General features: G+C 36.1%; 2 protein-coding genes across 3 annotated transcripts; both read left to right on the top strand.

Moving 5' to 3' along the window:
* Positions 1-903: 903 nt before the first annotated feature.
* On the top strand, positions 904-14674 carry LOC125649537 (perlucin-like protein). Of its 2 annotated transcripts, none has more exons than XM_048877129.2 (5): positions 904-1681; positions 2466-2551; positions 2688-2778; positions 3795-4002; positions 13680-14674. In XM_048877129.2, exons 1-5 carry the CDS (start codon positions 1639-1641, stop codon positions 13744-13746), a joined length of 495 nt encoding a protein of 164 aa, XP_048733086.2. In that variant the 5' UTR covers positions 904-1638; the 3' UTR covers positions 13747-14674. The 2 variants fall into 2 exon arrangements, with proteins under 2 accessions (XP_048733086.2, XP_048733092.2); XM_048877135.2 differs by lacking the exon at positions 13680-14674 and adding an exon at positions 5236-5321 and having other exon boundaries at positions 1005-1681.
* Positions 13826-17779, top strand: LOC130046473 (perlucin-like). The gene is made up of 3 exons (XM_056166832.1): positions 13826-13979; positions 17180-17390; positions 17674-17779. The coding sequence occupies exons 1-3, from the start codon at positions 13826-13828 to the stop codon at positions 17702-17704; spliced, it is 396 nt and encodes a 131-aa protein (XP_056022807.1). The 3' UTR covers positions 17705-17779.
* Positions 17780-19927: the final 2148 nt, after the last annotated feature.

Below are 19927 nucleotides of genomic sequence, written 5' to 3'. Positions count from 1 at the left end.
TGTAGGTGGAAAGGATAACGCTTTAGAGCCCGGAAACCATATTGCTACTTCGATGTCTAGTGCGCTTGACCTTTTGACCCCAAAATCGATAGGGAACATCTTCATCCCATGGGTAGTCCATATGTATGATATGGTGAGAGTAGGTGGTAAGGATAACGCTTTAGAGCCCGGAAACCATATTGCTACTTCGATGTCCAGTGCGCGTGACCTTTGACCTTTTGACCCCAAAATCGATAGGGAACATCTTCATCCCATGGGTAGTCCATATGTATGATATGGTGACTGTAGGTGGAAAGGATAACGCTTTAGAGCCCGGAAACCATATTGCTACTTCGATGTCTAGTGCGCTTGACCTTTTGACCCCAAAATCGATAGGGAACATCTTCATCCCATGGGTAGTCCATATGTATGATATGGTGAGAGTAGGTGGTAAGGATAACGCTTTAGAGCCCGGAAACCATATTGCTACTTCGATGTCTAGTGCGCTTGACCTTTGACCTTTTGACCCCAAAATCGATAGGGAACATCTTCATCCCATGGGTAGTCCATATGTATGATATGGTGACGGTAGGTGGTAAGGATAACGTTTTAGAGCCCGGAAACCATATTGCTACTTCGATGTCCAGTGCGCTTGACCTTTGACCTTTTGACCCCAAAATCGATAGGGAACATCTTCATCCCATGGGTAGTCCATATGTATGATATGGTGACAGTAGGTGGTAAGGATAACGCTTTAGAGCCCGGAAACCATATTGCTACTTCGATGTCCAGTGCGCTTGACCTTTGACCTTTTGACCCCAAAATCGATAGGGAACATCTTCATCCCATGGGTAGTCCATATGTATGATATGGTGACGGTAGGTGGTAAGGATAACGTTTTAGAGCCCGGAAACCATATTGCTACTTCGATGTCCAGTGCGCTTGACCTTTTGACCCCAAAATCGATAGGGAACATCTTCATCCCATGGGTAGTCCATATATATGATATGGTGACGGTAGGTGGAAAGGATAACGCTTTAGAGCCCGGAAACCATTGCGTCTACAGACGGACGGACGGACAGACAGACGGACAACCCGATTTCAGTATACCCCCGCCCCCCCCCCCCCCCCCCCCCCCAACTTGTTGCGGGGGGTATAAAAATACATACCCCCGCCCCCCTTTCTGCAATGCTAGCTACCTTCATCACCCGATGAAACAACAAAGAAAGTATTTTATTGTTTAAATGTCTACCATTACAACTTGTAAAGATATCGAAGGCAAAAGCATTGGAAAAGTAAATAATTAGGACATGTTCCTTAGGGTCACCCCGGTACATTGATACGCAAACACACTGATGTAATATTGATGATGTGTAGAAAAACAATTAAAATCGATTTCTAAATGATGTTTGCTATTCCATGTCAAGGAGAGTCCATGCTGTTATCAAGTATACATGAAGAGATGGTCAAAAGAATCGAAACGAACAATATGGCCACATACCGTGAATTATCAGCTCGAAAACAAATTCGATATTGTATTACAAGTTTCTGTATATATAGAATGTTGATCTTTCATTTATTTCATTTAAGTACAATCTTTTATCATTGACCGCCAATCCAGTATATTCTATAACGAACCTCTAGGCGTCAGCACCAGGAATGTGGAGCAAAGTTGTTTACCTTACTTGTTTTCTGTCTCTAGGTACAGTAAACTTTATCCTCCTTATACCCTTCTATAGTTTTACAAAATAATTAATAATAATCAATATCATAATAAATTATAGTAATAATCTACAATCGTTTTAGCTTCAAAACATAGGAATCAGAGATAGATGAGACCAATCATTAATCAAGTATACATTATAGAAATTAATGATGTATACTCCTTTGTAATTTAGGAGTTACAGATTATCTAAATGTGTAAATGGTCAAGCAATCCTTATCATCATGTGTGTTACTATGAGATAAATCCGCTCATCGTTATAGATTATACTATTCTTGTATATAGGCGATGCCAGATAAGTTTAAGAAGTACAATATGTATATCAATTTTTCTCAACATGAGAACATTTCTGCAAGAATGTTTTCACAAGTTTTAGAATTTAAAATAAATTATTCACAACTGTTTACTATCTGACAAATTGTTGGAATAGTATATTTATATGTCTGACAAGTATTCCTAAAGAATATATTTATATGTTTGACAAGTATTCCTAAAGAGTATATTTATATGTCTGACAAGTTGTCAGAGACTGTATTCTTTTAAAATACAATAGTGTCTGTCAACATGTCGGAAATCATATTCTTTTTATAAATACTGAGATACTATATGTACAAATGAATTGAATTGTGTTTAGGTTTCGCAGAGCACATGCTTTGTCTGACCTACGAAAAGAAAGCGTAGACTGATAAAAAACAATGTCTTTTTCCTTTGAGTATGTATACACATGTAGCTCTATAATGTGATGACCTACATTTAACTGCAGGTCACGGATGCCCTGGTGGATGGCTTCCCCACGGACAATCGTGCTACCATACTTCAAATGAGGATGAATCATGGATAGATGCAATGGTTTAAGACTTATATCTTTCATACATTGTGTTATTGAATCAATATTAAATTCACTTTACAATCCTTTCATATAATTATATTATTCACATCAATCTCATGATAAGCTATTATAATTTATATTATGTCATCTTATTAGAAACTGTGTAATGTCCACGGAGGATACCTAGCTCATATCATGGACGAGGAGGAAAACAGATTCATTGTTTCCTTGTTACACCAATCACAAAGTCAGTACTCATGGTTGACCTCAAATCTTATATAAGAAATCTGTTTTACAATTGTACACTTAAAGCTTGTCTATATCGAACACAAAATGATTGTTTGTTTCTTTGCTTTACGTCCCGTCGAGAATTTTTCACTCATATTGAGACTTCACCAGTTGTAGGTGAAGTACCTCTTTAGACCTATTCTTAGCGCTCAGGGCCGTAGCAGTGAAGGTTCTTTATCGTGTCAACGCCTGCCGCAACAAGGGACCTCCGTTTTAAAGGTCATATCCGAAAAAAACCCGTGATTTTCACTTCCAACTGCCGAGCGTTATTGGCGAAGGAGCAATCACAACCTATGTTAACGTCTTAGGTTTGACATGGCACGAGCGGAATTCACGACGTCCCGATTACGAAGCGAACGCTCTACCACTGAGCTACCGTGGCCGGTTGAACACGAAATGAAATAATATATAATGATTTCAAGTTATGTCGTGGATTTTTTCAAATAAGTAGATACTCAAATTCAATCCACCGTTCATGGTAGCCTTGTGGTTAGGGCGCTCGCGACCGAAAGAATCGGGTTCGATTCAGGATGGGGTTCGATTCTCGATCCCGGCGCCGAATCACACTTTTAGACATTTAACATAGGTAGTGACTGTTCTTCGGCAAGCGTCCGACATTAGAAGTGAAAGTCACAGGTATTTCGGTTATAACCATAGAAACGTAGTTCCTGTGTCACGGTAGGTGTTAGCACGATAAAGAATCTCCCTGCTTCAGCTGTAAGAGTCATGCATCAGTCAAAATTTGTGGCATTTCACCAAAACCCGGTGTTATCTCTACAGAAGAATTTTTCAAAAGAAAAAAAAGCTAAACAAGCATACCAACAAACACAAAACTCAATTCACCAAACCCAAAATTCAAACTCCCTCATGTGTAGACGTTGATATTCTTTCTTATTCCGACTGTTCTAGTTCTCCTGGGATTTACAGTGATATAATATGGACAGTGAACATACATGAAAATTGCTGCGATTTCAGGTAACTCTTTCTGGATAGGAGGATCCGATTGGACCATTGAAGGGACGTGGGTATGGGAACCACTAGGCATTAAGTTCAATTACAGCAATTTTGCTGATGGCAGACCAAACAACTACCACGGTGAAAACTGCCTGTCAATAAGAGTGGGTAACCAACAATGGGATGACGATGATTGTGATGAACAACGTAGATATGTCTGTGAGAAAAGGTACATTGTACATGAAATATGATTGGCACTGACAAAATAATTCAAATCTAAATATACATGTACATGTATTCTAAGTGTATTAAATATAACTTATCAAAAATTCAGCGAAATCGATGTTCATACATTGTTTGACGTACAAATTCAACCACGAGGTAGCGCCACATGTCCTTCGATAATATTTTTGTTTATGACTTCGATATCTCAAACAATTGAAATGATAACAATTTCCACATAAATGCGATGAATTTGAGGACAATGCGCAAATAAATTTTGATGTAGTACGTCTATTTCATCGACTGGGAATTTCGATAGAAATGAAAATAGATTGTAGATATAAGAAGTAAATTTCAATTTTTGAAAATACATGAGGGTATGAACTGCAGTTCATACCCTCATGTATTTTCAAACTTGAAATTCATTTCTGAAATATGGAAAGGGTAAGATAACGAACAGTGATCAATCTCATAACTCTTATAAGGAATCCGCATGAGGACCCGGGTTAGGATAGGTCATCAGTACTCCTTGCTTGTCGTAAAAGGGGACTAGATGGGACGGTCCTTCAGATGAGATCGCAAAAAAACCGAGTCCCGTGTCACAGCAGGTGTGGCACGATAAAGATCCCTCCCTGCTTAAAGGCCGTAAGCGCTGATCATAGGCCTAGATGTTTCAGCCCTTCATGGGTAATGGTGACGTGTCCATATGAGTGAAAAATTCTTGAGTAGAACATTAAACAATATACAAGCAACCAAACTGTAAGGATTACAAAATTAAAAGTTGGGCAAACACGGACTCCAGGACATAACAGAGGTGGGATCAGGTGTCTAGGAGGTGTAAGCATCCCCTATCGACCGGTCACACCCACAATGAGCCCTATATCTTCATCAGATAAACGGAGTTATCCGTAATCAAAATCAGTGTGTAAAGAACGGTCTAACAATTGGTATGAAACACGCCAGACAGCGTTTAAGACAATGTCAGGTTGTATTGGCAAACTAGATCGTTATGTTATAACTACCATAGAATTTGTGGAATACAGACTTTAAGTGTTGGCTTAAAAAAATGTCATATTTCAGTGCAAAGCGAAATTTAGTGCTAGCTTTTCTTCAGCAGCACAGGGGCTAATCTAAATTCCACTTTTAAGCAAGTTTTGTTTTTGGTTGAATATGCAATGTCTGAAGACGAAAGTACATGTATATGCTTTGTATCGTTTTAATTTCGTTTTTATCTTTCCAGTTCTCAAGATGAATTTCTTTTTGGTTGATTCGAGTCTCCAACCTCCTTGTTTTTCTTCAATCTAAAAGAAAATTTATGAAATTTGATTTGTTACTTTATCATATTTACTTGAATATACTGCAGTTTCTATGTAATTAGAAACATGCATTAATCAACAAGGGAAGTCGAGGGACCAAATATATCGTCACTGCGGTATATTGACAAACCCATAAACAAAATATATAAATTGCTTGGAAAGTACCAAAAACAATTTCAAATTCGAGACAAGCTTTCTCATAGCTTCTTACGTTTTGTTCTTGTTGACAATTCCTTAGTTTGAAAGAAAAAAAATGAAAATGATTTAGGAAGTTGGCTCTTGGGCTTTTGAGCACAACATCGCAGAATGCTACAACTAAGTGGTCCCATTGGTGCAAACATATTACATATCTATTACTGAACCCTCTCCAGTTGAAAATTTTATGTCAATTAAAATTTTTAAAGGGTTTGGCGGGAACTATATTTTGTGGCGGAAGGATTGATAAATCAAAACGTTCTAAATCTGCATGATATTACAGTTTCTGTTTCATCCATTATATCTTCTATTTCTATATTCCTACACGTGTATTTCAGTTTTATAATTAAGCACTGAAAGTAAGTTTTATTTGTTTTATACGATTTAAAGTAAGTTGGGGCAGTTTACGCATTATAAACCGCAAAGTTAATCTGCATTGTAATTCAGTAAACCGCGTTTGATATTATTGGATGGATAATTCTAAAGAAAATATCAATTTTATATGACGCGGACCAATATTGCCGTAGCAACAAAATGGAAACTGAACGGCTATACGTATTGTGACGTCATTCCTATAACGGGACTAGGGGCCACTTTGTTTATACGATATAAAGAATGTTGATAAAGTCAAATGAACCAATCAAATTGCGTGTAACAAGTAATATAAAATTATTTTATGATACAAGTAGTTGACACTTGGAACTAGTTCATATGTTGTAATTTATTAAATTTGGTTGATATATTTTTTTCAAACAGAACACCGATTCGTAAAAAGTATAAATTAATTTACTTTTGTATAAGAATTTTAAGTATTTTCGCTAATTATTTATAAATTGGAAATCCAACCCCCACTTTTTAAAGGGGAAGGCACCCCACCCCCCAAAAAATTACATGATAAATGATAGGATTAATTATTTGACAAAAATTTGTCATACTATTCTGTTGATTTACGGTCTAGTTAAGCTTCAGTACTAATTTGAAAACATTAAAAATTGAAATTCCCGCCATCTATAGAGGCTGTCCTGATATGGAACTCTTTCGTATTCAAGACCACAAAAAATCAATAATTTTAACGTCACACCGTCTATTCCGGTTTTGAAGAGATTCTACTAAGGTCATCAAAGATGTGCATGCGGTAGATTTTACGAATAAATAGGTTGGTGCCTTCCTTTCAAGTTGTTAATTGCACTAATGCCAAGGGGAGATGTGAAAAAAAGTTTTTTTTCTCGAAATTCCTAACCCAACAAAGTCATCTGAAAAGAAAAGACTGTAAACTGTGGATCCATCATTTGCGTAATGACAAGTTGAGGTTTGAGACATTTGTATGAATAAACGTGTACCGTCTGCCTTGTCTGCGACTCGAATGAACGTCTTCTTTTCTCAATTCCTTCTTGCTAAAGAACGCGCTCAAATCTATACAGCTCCTAACTGTTCGTGACTTGTCATATTTACAGTGCTGCTGATGAAATAAACCGGAACCAACGGTGTGACGTCATCAATTAGACTTCAATGGCCACTCTCTTAGCGGCGGGTGATTTGAAATATATAATAGATTAATATTGATTTCATCGTTAAGCAAAGTTTTTTGTTGTCGAAGACTGTCATTTACGATATCAGAAAAACAAGAATGCAGTTAGGGTTGCCTTTCCCTTTGAATTCCATTTCAAATAAGGCAATGCCTTGAAAATCATGTAAAATTTTAAAAATTGACATTACTTCAAATATGTCCTTTTAAACTCTCAAATTTGATATGATTTTTTTTTTTTTTTTTTTTTTTTTTTTGCATATCAAGTGCGAAAAGGTCATTATTTATTTCCATTACTTTATTAAACTTTTTATCAGTATTGTTAGAAGACATGATTATGTATCTATTTCATGTAATGATTGATTTGTGTTGCTTATGTTATGTTGACACCAACAGAAAAATCAAGTTTAATTCAATAGATTTAAGACAATTCTAAGGACAAAAGGGTCATATTAAGAACATTTTAGCTCAAATAATAAGCATTGTGATCCCAGTTTTTCTTTTGAATTTCCTAATTCTCCTTCAATGTAGAAATAAAAAAATATGTACACTTCCCAAACAAATTGACTCCAATCTCAGGTGTGAACCTCTTTAAGTCGTGTTGCAAGATGTTAAGGGGCTTTGCTCGTCTCAACGGTCACACTGTAAAGCATATTAGCGAGCGATGCTCGCGAAGCGACGATCTCGCTCCAATACGGGACTTTCGAGATACAGATCCACTCTGACTTTTATCGCGTGTTGAACGTAATTTGTAGGACATGTCACTTCCGGATAATAATAACAACTAAGTAAACAAGCATGGGATATCTTTGAAAGAAAGGAATTACTACAATCATTTTATAGGGAAATGCATCTGATTAAATTATGTGAGTTGGCGAGGGAAATAAATCTTGGGAGTATCTATATATATATATATATATAGAGAGAGAGAGAGAGAGAGAGAGAGAGAGAGAGAGAGAGAGAGAGAGAGAATAATTACTTTTCGCAATGATCGGTAAAAGTATAGGTAAAAAATTAAAAAAAAGATACACGAAGACGTTTAGTAAAGCTTTAGCAAACGTCTTCATGTATTTTTTTTCTCTCTTTTTTTTTTTACCTATATATATATATATATATATATATATATATATATATATATATATATATATATATAATTTAATTCTTATTGTATCCTTGTCCCTGATTGGTCAAATTCCAATTGAGGAACGCAGGTTATTTTTGTATAACCTGGTTTGTTATGGGGACACACCCCATTGACAACCAGAAGCCGGAACTATTTTTTCTTCTCTCTTTAAATTTACATCGCAGCACTGTTTTCAGCTTTCTATGCAATAGAAAGTCAACGTGTACAATAAGATACTTTGGTTTGATACACATACTGTTTTCTCGTTGTCAATTAGCATCTACTTGTACGCTAATCACTGTTGTAAATCATCTTTCTCTGTGTGATGATCGAATAATTTTAAAATAGATTAAATCAAAGATATTATATTCGAATTAATGATTTACCAAGTAAGCATTGTCCTGTTCATTTTCAAATACATTTCTCACTGGGGAAAGGGGGAGGGGCGGGGTATTCCGCCTTTCAACAAAGCAAACAAAAAAACCATACGTCACATTTTATCACATGACGTCAGTCACATTGACATGTGGATCGCGATTTGTCACTTGCTTGTATATTTTCTTGTGTTGGATCACAGGGGCTTATTATCCATTTTGTTTATACTATATATAAATATCTAACAAGGGATGACACGAAAATAGGATACCGGTTGTAAACAAAGCTCAAAATCACCTTAGTTCCAAGAAACAGATCGAATATTCTTATACAAAGTGTGTTAAACATCTCGTAATACAAGTCCAACGTAGTCTGATCCTTTCATATTTAATTTATTGAGTTTTATAAACGAAAATAATTCAAGCTGTCTGCATTGTCGCCGATCACTCATATATATAATACCATATTTATATAGCACCCTTTTCATACACTATGTACGCTCAAAGGTGCTTTACAATGCAAATATACCTTACAACAGAATGTTATACACATAATACATAGATACATAATACATAGAAAATAAATAAAACATTAAAAAGCAATGGTATAAAGTGCGTTATCACATGTAAACAGTCCGTAGCTGTACCTATCCTGATTGTGCATAATATAAAACATGAAAACACAAGATACCATAAATATGCAAGATAAGAATAAACATCAGTTTCAGGGCGTATTAAAATAATAATGCAATACACACACGCACACACAGCATATAATGCCTCGGGTATAATACATTAAAACATAGAATTTTTTTTGGGGGGGGGATAAAACATCACAAAATGGTACTCGAAAACTAAGACACACAGTCAAAACAGATAAGATAATCTTAATGCACTGAAACAGCAAACACGAATGACTGAAATGATAGAAACTAGTCCTGGAAAACTTGATGGAAAAAATGTGTTTTCAGTGACTTCTTGAACGCACACAGTGTTCTACAGTCCCTTACATGTTCTGGAAGGGCATTCCACAGTTTTGGATCTATTGTTCTGAAACACCGATCTCCGTACGTAACGGTTCGACTTTTTGGAACAACTAGAGTGACCGATTGTTTTATAGACCTAAGATTTCGGGTAGGCTTATATACCTCTAGTAATCGTACCGTATGATATAAATTTTGTCCTATACTGCACAGGTAATCAGTGCAGTTCTCTTAGTATTGGAGTGATATGGTTGTAACGAGAGGTCCTGGATATGAGACGTGTGGCAGTGTTCTGAATATGTTGGAGCTTGCTCAGGACTGTCTTTGGAACACCAACCAGGGGAGCGTTATAGTAATATAACCTTGATGTAACTCGAGAGTTCACAAGCGATTTAGTTGCTTCTGTTGTTAAATATTTTCTGATGTTGCCTATTTGCCCCAACTGTGCATAATAAGATCAGTTGACATAGTTCACTTGTTTCTCCTTATCCATCTTGGAGTCAAACATGACACCAAGATTTCGAACGCAGGTTGAAGGATTAATTTGTGAGTCACCTACTGTCACTGAAATGTTTCTAACGAGGTTTGACAATGACCTCGGTCTTATCCGTGTTGAGTTTCAACATATTGTCATGCATCAAAAACACGATGTCATATATATATATATATATATATATATACATATAAAGCACAAACAAACAATTATAACACCCAACCTTACGTTTACCCCTAGGATCTAAACGATACATGTGAAAATCAATTAATTAATATATAAAGCACTAAATAATCACAACTAGGTACTGAAAATTTTCGCCCCAGCCCGGGGTCGAACCAGCGACGTACGGCACCCACCGCCTAGCAAGATTGTCAAACCAGTGCGTAAGTCCACTCGGCCACAACGACTTCCCAAAAAAGGAAGCTTTGTTATGTTCCTAAAGCGCTACTTATACACGATTGGGATTGGGATTGGGATTGCATCAGTGTGTATAAGTAGCGCTTTAGGAACATAACAAAACTTCCTTTTTTGGGAAGTCGTTGTGGCCGAGTGGACTTACGCACTGGTTTGACAATCTTGCTAGGCGGTGGGTGCCGTACGTCGCTGGTTCGACCCCGGGCTGGGGCGAAAATTTTCAGTACCTAGTTGTGATTATTTAGTGCTTTATATATATATATATATATATATATATATCCAATGATACGCGTCTAATAAATGTGCCTTTTCCCTTCCATCTAATTTACACCCATGTACTAGTTAAGCACCAATAGTGACTTCGATCGTCATCGTAGGACTCCGCATAGCTCTTTACGGATCGTCTGCTAGCGAAACACCATTTTTATCGATGTCAACTTTGCCCTACAATTGGTTATTATCACGTGACCGTGGTGTATCAACGTCAAATATAACCGGTCGTTCCAGCACATCCCGAAAATTCCGTGATTTGCTCTTCATCAGTTGTAAAATGATAAGGATTATCCATAATGTTTCCGGAAAAATGTCGCCGTCGCTGCGATATACTTCATGGACAACCCCGTAAATTAAAAAAAGTACTTTGGAAAGTACCATAAATGTTTTTTAAATTCCAGACAAGCTTTTTCATACTTTCTTATGATTTGTTGTGGATAATCGCAGCTAATAATGACATCACAGTGCACTGTTTACATCGACCGTATTATATACCCCGCGTTATATGAAATAATACACTGTTTAATGTATGCAGATGATGTAATATTACTGTCACACTCAGCAGTTGGTTTACAATGTAACCTTGATAAATTGCAAAAGTCTGTTATGATTGGTGCTTGAAAGTCAATATTGATAAAACTAAAGTTTTAATCTTTAACAAGGCAGGAAGATTTCTCAAGCAAAATTTTATTTTGAAGAAAAGGGAAATACAGTGTGTCCCCTCTTACAGATATTTGGGAATATGTTTCAATACAGCTGGAAATTTTTCTAATGCTCAAGAGGATCTGTACAAAAAGGCAATGAAAGCATATTTCAAACTACATAAAGATTTTTTATCATTACAACCTAGCATTAACACATCCCTTCATGTCTTTGATCACACAATCAAGCCAATTTTACTCTACGGCAGTGAGATTTGGGGAATTTTTTAATCGCCCTTCTTTTTTCAATCGCAATGATATCTCCTTACATGATTTTTACTCTAAATTAAAATGTGAAAGCCTCCATGTAAAATTCTGTAAATTTATTCTAGGTCTTCATAGAAAAAGCTCAAACTTTGCAACACTATCCGAACTTGGCAGGTTTCCACTACATTTTGATGTAGTGAAAAATATAATAAAATATGTAAACAGATTAGAAAATCTGGGTACTTCTTTTCCTCTACTAAATGCTGCATACATGCAAAGTAAGCATAATGCTTGTACATTAAAATCGCAGTCATGGTATGGTGTGGTGCAAAAGTTATTTGGAATTGTTGGAATTAGAAACAATCATATTGCAATCAATAACCTATCAATGTTTAAGAAAAAATGTAAGGAATTGTTTTGCAATCATTATTTGAAAGAATGGGGACATATCAGAAGTTTACAATATGGAAAACTTGAAACTTATGTTAAATTTAAAACTAATTTTGTTTTTGAAAACTACTTAACACTCTTACCACCTGCACAACGTAAAGCACTTGCAAGATTACGTACATCAGCGCACAATTTACCAGTAGAACGAGGTCGTTATTCAGGAATCCCAAGACATTTAAGATTTTGCACAGTGTTCTTCTAGTAAACTTGGTGATGAGATTCATCTAATTTTTGAATGTTTAACTTATAACTCACTCAGGCAGAACATGTATGAAATTATAAAACAACAATGTGAACATTTTTCCAGTCTTGACAACATGAATAGATTAATATGGTTACTCAATTGTGAAAATACTGATGTACTTGTAGCCCTTTGCGATTTGATTAAAGAAGCAATATAAAATGAAGCATGTGAAAGTTCAAACCAATATGTTTATACATAATTATGCACTCCTTGTAAACATGACATGTTGACTTAGTACCAATGCACCGTCCCGTGGTATCTTTTGCATTACATTTAATCATATGTACTTGTACTACGTGCCTATTACTATTATTATGTGTCATTGCATATATTGTTATTATTTTTTTCCTGTGTGCATTTCTGACTGTTTTGCATTAGGATACACGGTGGTACTTACATATATTACATCAAGTAATGTCTCATGTTATGTACATTGTCTAAGCTCATACTACTAGTATTACTGTATATTATGTGTGAACCATATTGCACATATGCACTCATTATAAAATGAACATGTTGATCTAGTACCAATGCACCGTCCCGTGGTATCTTTTGCATTACAGTGGAGTTAATCATATGTACTTACACTACCTTTACTATTGTTACATGTAGTGTTGTTATATATATATATATATATATATATATATATATATATATATATATATATATATATTCCCTATGTGTATTGCTGACTGTTTTGCATTAGGATACACGGTGGTACTTACATATAATACAAATAAGTATTATCATGTTCAAAATGTCTCATGTATGAACATTGCTCATACTAATAGTGCATATTTTACTCTTGTTTTGTTCTTTTCTTTTTATCGTCATTACACATTGAAATGTTAACAATCATGTATGCTGTATGCCCGAGAGGGCCCTAATTTGGAAAAATAAATGATATTCTATTCTATGAATGTATATGCCTAAAGCCGTATTGCAAGACGTTATCGATCTTGGCTCACCACAACGGTCAGACCTTAAAACATATTATGAGATGTTTCAATATTATAATTGGGCACCAAATGTCAAACGTTATCGGTGTATGTCGATGGACATTACATTGACCTATTTAAACTACATGGCTATGTAGATACAATGACCTCATTGGTACCGAAGTAGATGGTGGTTATCATGATAAGAACAGTTGGATATACCATTTTCCTCTTCTCCTTTGGTAATATTTTTTATCTTTCTGTTTTACTTTTCATCTCTCTTTGAAAGAATATATTTTCCCCCTTTTCTTTCGTATTTCTTTTATCTTTTTCTTTCTCTCTTTCTGTTTTCTTTCTTTTTGAGGGAATATTCTTTCCATACGTATTTTTTTCTATCTTTCTCTTTTTTATTTCTCTCTGATAGAATAGTTTTGCATGTTTATAGTTTCTGGTTGTTTACCTGGATGGCACCCTTTCAAGAATTCCTGCTACCATGTATCGAAAGAGGGTGAATCCTGGATGGATGGATGGAATGGTAAGCCCTTTCTTTTATATTCCATAAAGTGACTAAATTGAATAATTACATGTACAATGTATTCAGAATTGGGAATGTTAAGATTTGTGGAATTTGCAAGTCCAGATATTATATTACAGAGAATGTGTGAAATGCATGGCGGAAACCTTGTCCATATAGAGACGGCTGAAGAAGACAATTTCATAACCCAACAAATGCGCACGTACGCTCGTAAGTTACAAATTAAAAATTCGTTTTTTGCATTGCTTTGATTGATTGATTGTATCTTGCTTAACGTCTCTCTCAAGAATTTTTCACTCACATGGAGACGTCACCAAGACCGGTGAAGGGCTTCAAATTTAGGCGTATGCCCGGCACTTACGGCCATTGAGCAGTGAGGGTGCTTTAGCGTGTCACACCTACTTTGACACTGGACTTCCGTTTTTAAGGTCATCTCCGAGGACCCGTGACATTTACACCTAATGCCGAGCGTTTGGCGATGGAACTGTCGCTACCTATTTAAACGACTTAGTTTTGTTGCGGCCGGGATTCGAACCCCGGCCTTCCGTATGCGGGGCGAACGCTCTAACCTCTCGGCCACCGCGGCGGTCAAACACAATGCTGATGAAAAAGACATTTTTCTTGGAGTGGGATGCAAAATATTGGAATTCAACGAACGAACACTTTGTTTCTGTGAAGTATTATGTACATGTAGAAGTCGCTCAACTGTGATCACATAATGGTTCAGTATCAGTCTATCACGTAGTCAATCTACTAGTATATATAAAACCAGTCAAGACTTTATTTGAGTATACATGTACGAGGGCTGTTCGACATGTAATGTACCACAGCGTGATAACGCTTTGCACGATTTTGTGGATGATGATACTATTGAGTAGGGACATTCAATACTTTTCCAACGGTATAACACGAGCCTTCAGCTCCATGTAGTTTTAAACTTATAGTCATTTCAACAGAGCCAGTCGTTGACCACTGTTATAAAAATGGTTGGGAAACGGGATGAGAATATTGAAGAAATTAGAGCTTATATAAAGGTTCGCACAGAACCTGATCGTTTGGTAATGCAATTTTTTTCCACTGAATTGGGGGAAGTTTATAGGTCTGATAAGGTATCTTATGAGGCAATTCGTAGGTGGAGAAAGAAGTTTCTGAGTGCCAGAGAGTCCGTCAAAGATGCAGCAAAATCTGGCCGACCTGTGACTGTAACAGGCAAGACAAAAGTCAGGGAAATAATTGAAAGTGATGGCTGATACACGTTTCTTGATATTGCCAAATCTGTTGGCATATCGCTATCGCGGATGTATTTCATTTTGAAAGTACGAAAGATTTCTGCCAGATGGATACCGTATATATTGACAGATGACCAAAAACAGGTACGAGTACAAACCGCTAAGCAATTGCTCAAAATGTTTCCCAAATACTATCAAATACAATTTGCAAACATTGTTACCGGTGACGAAACATGGGTTCACTATTTTGAACCAGTAAGAACAAGCATTATGGGAGTATTGCATGGCAATACATAGTCCCCTGCCGGTTGCATTACTGTACCACAACAATATCCAAAGTTCGTGATGTATATGGTAAAAGGGAAAATTGGGGAACCAGGAAAGAAGTGGTTGGGAATCGACTATTATTCGAGTAGAGACTAGACCGTGAAAAAAGACAAATTTATAATTAGGTTTAGGTCTTTATCCAAGTCAATAAACTGCGATATGTAGGTGATCATGAATAATTTAGCTATATTGTTGTATTACTATGCTAGAAGTCTTGATGAGTGTAGTACACTTACCTACAGATATAAAAAAAAAACTTGGATGTAAACTAACAATTCATGCTATTTTTCTATGTCCAAGGGCCATAACTTAATGAGAAATCAGCGGACCGAGACGAAATTCAAAGTTGATCTGTAACTTGTTATGGCAAAGCAATATACCAAATATCAAACGAATATCTGCAAGCACAACCAAAACAAAAGTCCGGAAAACTGATAATTCATGCTATTTTCTTAAGTTCAATGGTCTTAACTTAATGAAAAACCAACGGACCAAGGTAAAATTTAAACTTGAATCTCTAACTTGTTATGGCAAAGCAACCTACCAAATACCAAATGAATATCTGCAAGCACAACCCAAAAAAGTCCGACAAACTGATAATTTATGCTATTTTCCTAAGTCCAAGGGCTATAACTAAGTGAAAAATCAACGGACCGAAACCATATTCAAACTTGATATGTAACTTGTTATGACAAAGCAATGTACCAAATACATTGTATTAAATGAATATCTGCAAGCACAACAGAAAAAGTCTGGAAAACTGATAATTCATGCTATTTTTCAAAGTCCAAGGGCCATAACTAAGTGAAAAATCATTGGACCGGGACCATATTCGAACTTGATCTGTAACTTGTTATGGCAAAACAACGCACCAAATATGAAATAAATATTTCCAAGAACAGAGAAAAAAGTGCGGAAACTGGACTGACTAACTGACGGAGAGACGGACGGAGTGCAAACCTAAAGTCCCCTTCGATTTCGTCGGTACGGGACTAAAAATTGGAAACAAAATATGGCTAACACGGTAGAAGGCCTGTAGTTGCCAAAAGAACCATAATCACAAAGAATGTTCTTTATTGCATGTTCTTCTCATGTACAAATTCTGATGCCGAAGGGCAAAAGTGTTACAGGTCGGTATTACTGAGATGTTTTACTAAAAAGCTCAAGAAATATTATCACAAACGACGCTCTGTCAGGATTTAGGTATGTTCGTACATCATGATAATGCTCCATTACATACATTCGAGCTTGTGAAGCAGTTTTTGAAGTCGGAGAAGGTTACCGTCGTGCCACACCCACCATACTCTCCAGATCTAGCCCCATGCGACTTTTTGTCCTTTTTCTAAAACTTAAAACAGTTTTTATCTGGTCGTCGTTACAAGTCCCGAAAAGCTCCTGGCTCAGTCATCAGTCAGTGCCTCAGAGGTCTACCTAAATCAGCGTACTGTGACGCATTTCAGAAATGGATTCAGAGATTGAAATTATGTATTTAAAACCGCGGAGAATACTTTGAAGGGATGTAATGTTCATTTCACTATTTGAGTCGAATGCTTTTGAGATATCGTACAAACATTTCGGTTGAGCATCACTGAAGAGACATTATTTGTCGAAATGCGCATCTGGTGCATCAAAATTGGTACCGTATAAGTTTTACAATACACATTACATATCGAACAGCCCTTGTATAAGTTTAGATGTCAGTTTTTAATGTAAATGACTTCACTTGAGTCGCTGCTCCACAGTCTTCAGCCTTGTGATGTAAGTCAAGAAAAAACACTCGGACAACATGTAACCCATCCACTATAAAGATGTGTACTTATACTCTGAGTTTAATCTTTTCTTTTTAACCTTTAGTAGGCGACATTTGGATGGGTGGTTCTGACTGGACGAAGGAAGGAACATGGGTTTGGGAACCAGAGGGAAGGATTTTCCAGTACTCTAACTTTGCACATGGTAAACCAAACAACGCCCATGGTCAAAACTGTCTGTCCAAGGCGCAAGCTCATCATTATCAATGGGACGATTACGATTGCGATGAACATATAAAATATATATGTGAGAAAGCGTAAGTATTCCCTAAGTCGCTGTGCATGGGTTGATTAAGACGTTGGACGGTCTAGATTGTCCGTGTATGTGCGAGTGAGGATCATTTACCCTTAAATCATACGTATGATTTTCAAGGTAGCAGTACAATTTCGGACATAACGTTGTTAATCGCTCGGAGCTTGCATTCATCATAACGATCGCCCCACAACCTTTATCTGCTATGCTTTAACGTTCTGATATAGGATATTATACGTGTATTTTATAGTTCCTAAATAAAACTCAATGTTATATTTCTTTTTTAGAAACACAAACATACAGTATCCAGTAGGATGAGGAATAATGAGCTTTGTACTGAGTACCTTTCATTTTCGGATAACTTTGTCCACTGACTGTTACATTGTAAGATAAAGAATGCTTATGAATGTAGTGTTTAATAAGAACATACCACAAATACACGTAATTAATTTGCATGCAATTACATGTAAATGAAAATATAACTTATGAGTAAAGTTGTGGATAATATATTTAATTTCAATTGTAACAAGCACTTCGAATAGTTGATTGGCATACATCAGTGTGTAGTGTAAATTTTATCGTATGAATGGGTTTGCTTCAGCCAAACCACGTACTGATTTCGAAAACGTTTTTCTGCGTCACATTGACTTCAGAGTAATAATAATAGGAGAAATATTTATGCTACTTTTTAAAGTCCTTTTTTATTTCTTTTAAACATTAAATTATACAGAATGAAACTCACTGTTTTGCCCATATCTATTTTATAGCCTGGTTAAAACAGTTATATTTTTTGTGAACCGCTTCGCTTCATGGTTTATAAAGTGTTAACTGTTCAAACCCTGGTTATAATATAAAATCAACTGGTAAAAAGTAACTTCATCCCTTCGTAAAGCGAGTGAAAGTGATTTGTACTATATTGTATCACCTACATCACAGTTTAGATTACAGGAGAAATTGATAACAGTCTTTCAATGCGACATTCAAGATTTCCCACAATGCCAGGGTTAACTGTGTAGGATATGCGGCCAGTGATATGAAACGGTCCCACTGAAAGACTTGAGAATTAGCATCAGCGATTGAATTCTTACAACCAGAAATATTGACTGCTTTTATTTGTGTGTTGTGTTTTAAGCAAGGGAGGACTAAAGGTCGCACTAACCGCATATTCCTTTCTACATTGCGAGTTTGTGAATTTAAGATCTGCACTACAAAAAATTGTCAGTTTTGATTAACAATTCCTTGGCAATAAACTTATGTGCCCTTACCCATATTGCACACAAACTTGGAAGTATTAACTCTAGGAAGGTCATGTCCCCGAGTACCTGTGAATCCATGTAATGGGCCACCTAATAACAAGCCAACTGTTTTTGAAACACGATCCACGTCCACAACAAACACTGCTATTCGTAAATAGGTTTAGGGAGGTATTTGATGATCAAGTTAATGCTGGAAATGGTGCTTGACCATCAAAATTCTCAGAGAAAGTCCAACCAAACTTTTGTATCATGTTTCATATCCTTGTTAACTCGAACACGAAAATAAGATTTGAGTATACCTATGTCAGAGTTATAAAATCTACGGTTAAATGCTCTATTACCTAATTAAGACAAAATTAAAGGAACCACACTTTCTTTAAGCGTAACCTTGTTCAACGAGAATAAAAATAAAGTTTCTTTGAGTTCTATAATCTTTTCTTTCAAAAAGAAAATTGTTTCACTGATTGTGTCAGTGACCAAGCCTACAAAGGTTAGTTTTGAGGTCGGAGCTCGGTTTTCTTATCATTAATAGGGACCCCAAATGTTTGATTTCTTTGTATGAAAACTTGACCGAGGTTGTGACAATCTGGGACCAACAAACAAAACAATCAGCTAGGCAATGGATATTCTTACAATTGTTTGACTCTTACTTCTATCCAATGTAGTAATAATGAAATCTTCTCAAAAGTCGAATACACATGTACATCCAAAGGGTATGCATTTATCAATGTATAATTGATCATCTATGCACATACCTAATAAGGAAAATTTTGAAAAATGTCCTGGTAACAAACTAAAGGCACTTAATAAATCCATCTTTTGGATCATTTCAATAGCCTGATTAAATGATGCATGTAAACTGAACACAATTCTGGGTCAATAAACTGGGTTACACTATTTCCCGGTGAGGCTGACAAGTTTTTTTTATCAACCTCTAACGTCCATATTTAAGGTAATACCCCAACCGGATTACACCTTAAATTTGATAAAGGACGATACTGGAACGGACCTGCCATATGACCTAAGTGAATTTCTTTATGAATACTTTGAAGCAATTCGGTTTGTTGTTGAATTGCAGATTTCAAATATTGGGTTAAATTGGGAGTCTTAAACCAGTATAATTCAAATTAAAACCATGAATGAAACCAGGGACAACACTGTGTTATAAACGTATCTAGGTATTCTACAAGATATCTCTGTAGAACTGAAGGATTAATGGGTGTTTAACCTAGTGCCCATGTTTCTTGGGAGTTGATGCGAATTCGATTGTCCTCAAAGGTTGTAG

This window comes from Ostrea edulis, chromosome 5, assembly GCF_947568905.1.
Source record: "Ostrea edulis chromosome 5, xbOstEdul1.1, whole genome shotgun sequence".
Classification (NCBI taxonomy): Eukaryota; Metazoa; Mollusca; class Bivalvia; order Ostreida; family Ostreidae; genus Ostrea; species Ostrea edulis.
The sequence above is the reverse complement of the archived record's forward strand: the minus strand, read 5'-3'. Positions and strand labels throughout refer to the sequence as shown.

Excerpts from the sequence above, each read along its gene's own strand:
- LOC125649537 (XM_048877129.2), top strand. The coding sequence starts at position 1,639 with ATGTGGAGCAAAGTTGTTTACCTTACTTGTTTTCTGTCTCTAG. Across the intron at positions 1,682-2,465 it reads TACTTGTTTTCTGTCTCTAG|GTCACGGATGCCCTGGTGGA; the intron begins GTACAGTAAACT and ends ATTTAACTGCAG. Across the intron at positions 2,552-2,687 it reads AATCATGGATAGATGCAATG|AAACTGTGTAATGTCCACGG; the intron begins GTTTAAGACTTA and ends TCATCTTATTAG.
- LOC130046473 (XM_056166832.1), top strand. The coding sequence starts at position 13,826 with ATGTATTCAGAATTGGGAATGTTAAGATTTGTGGAATTTGCAAGTCCA. Across the intron at positions 13,980-17,179 it reads ACAAATGCGCACGTACGCTC|TAGGCGACATTTGGATGGGT; the intron begins GTAAGTTACAAA and ends TTTAACCTTTAG. Across the intron at positions 17,391-17,673 it reads AAATATATATGTGAGAAAGC|AAACACAAACATACAGTATC; the intron begins GTAAGTATTCCC and ends TTTCTTTTTTAG.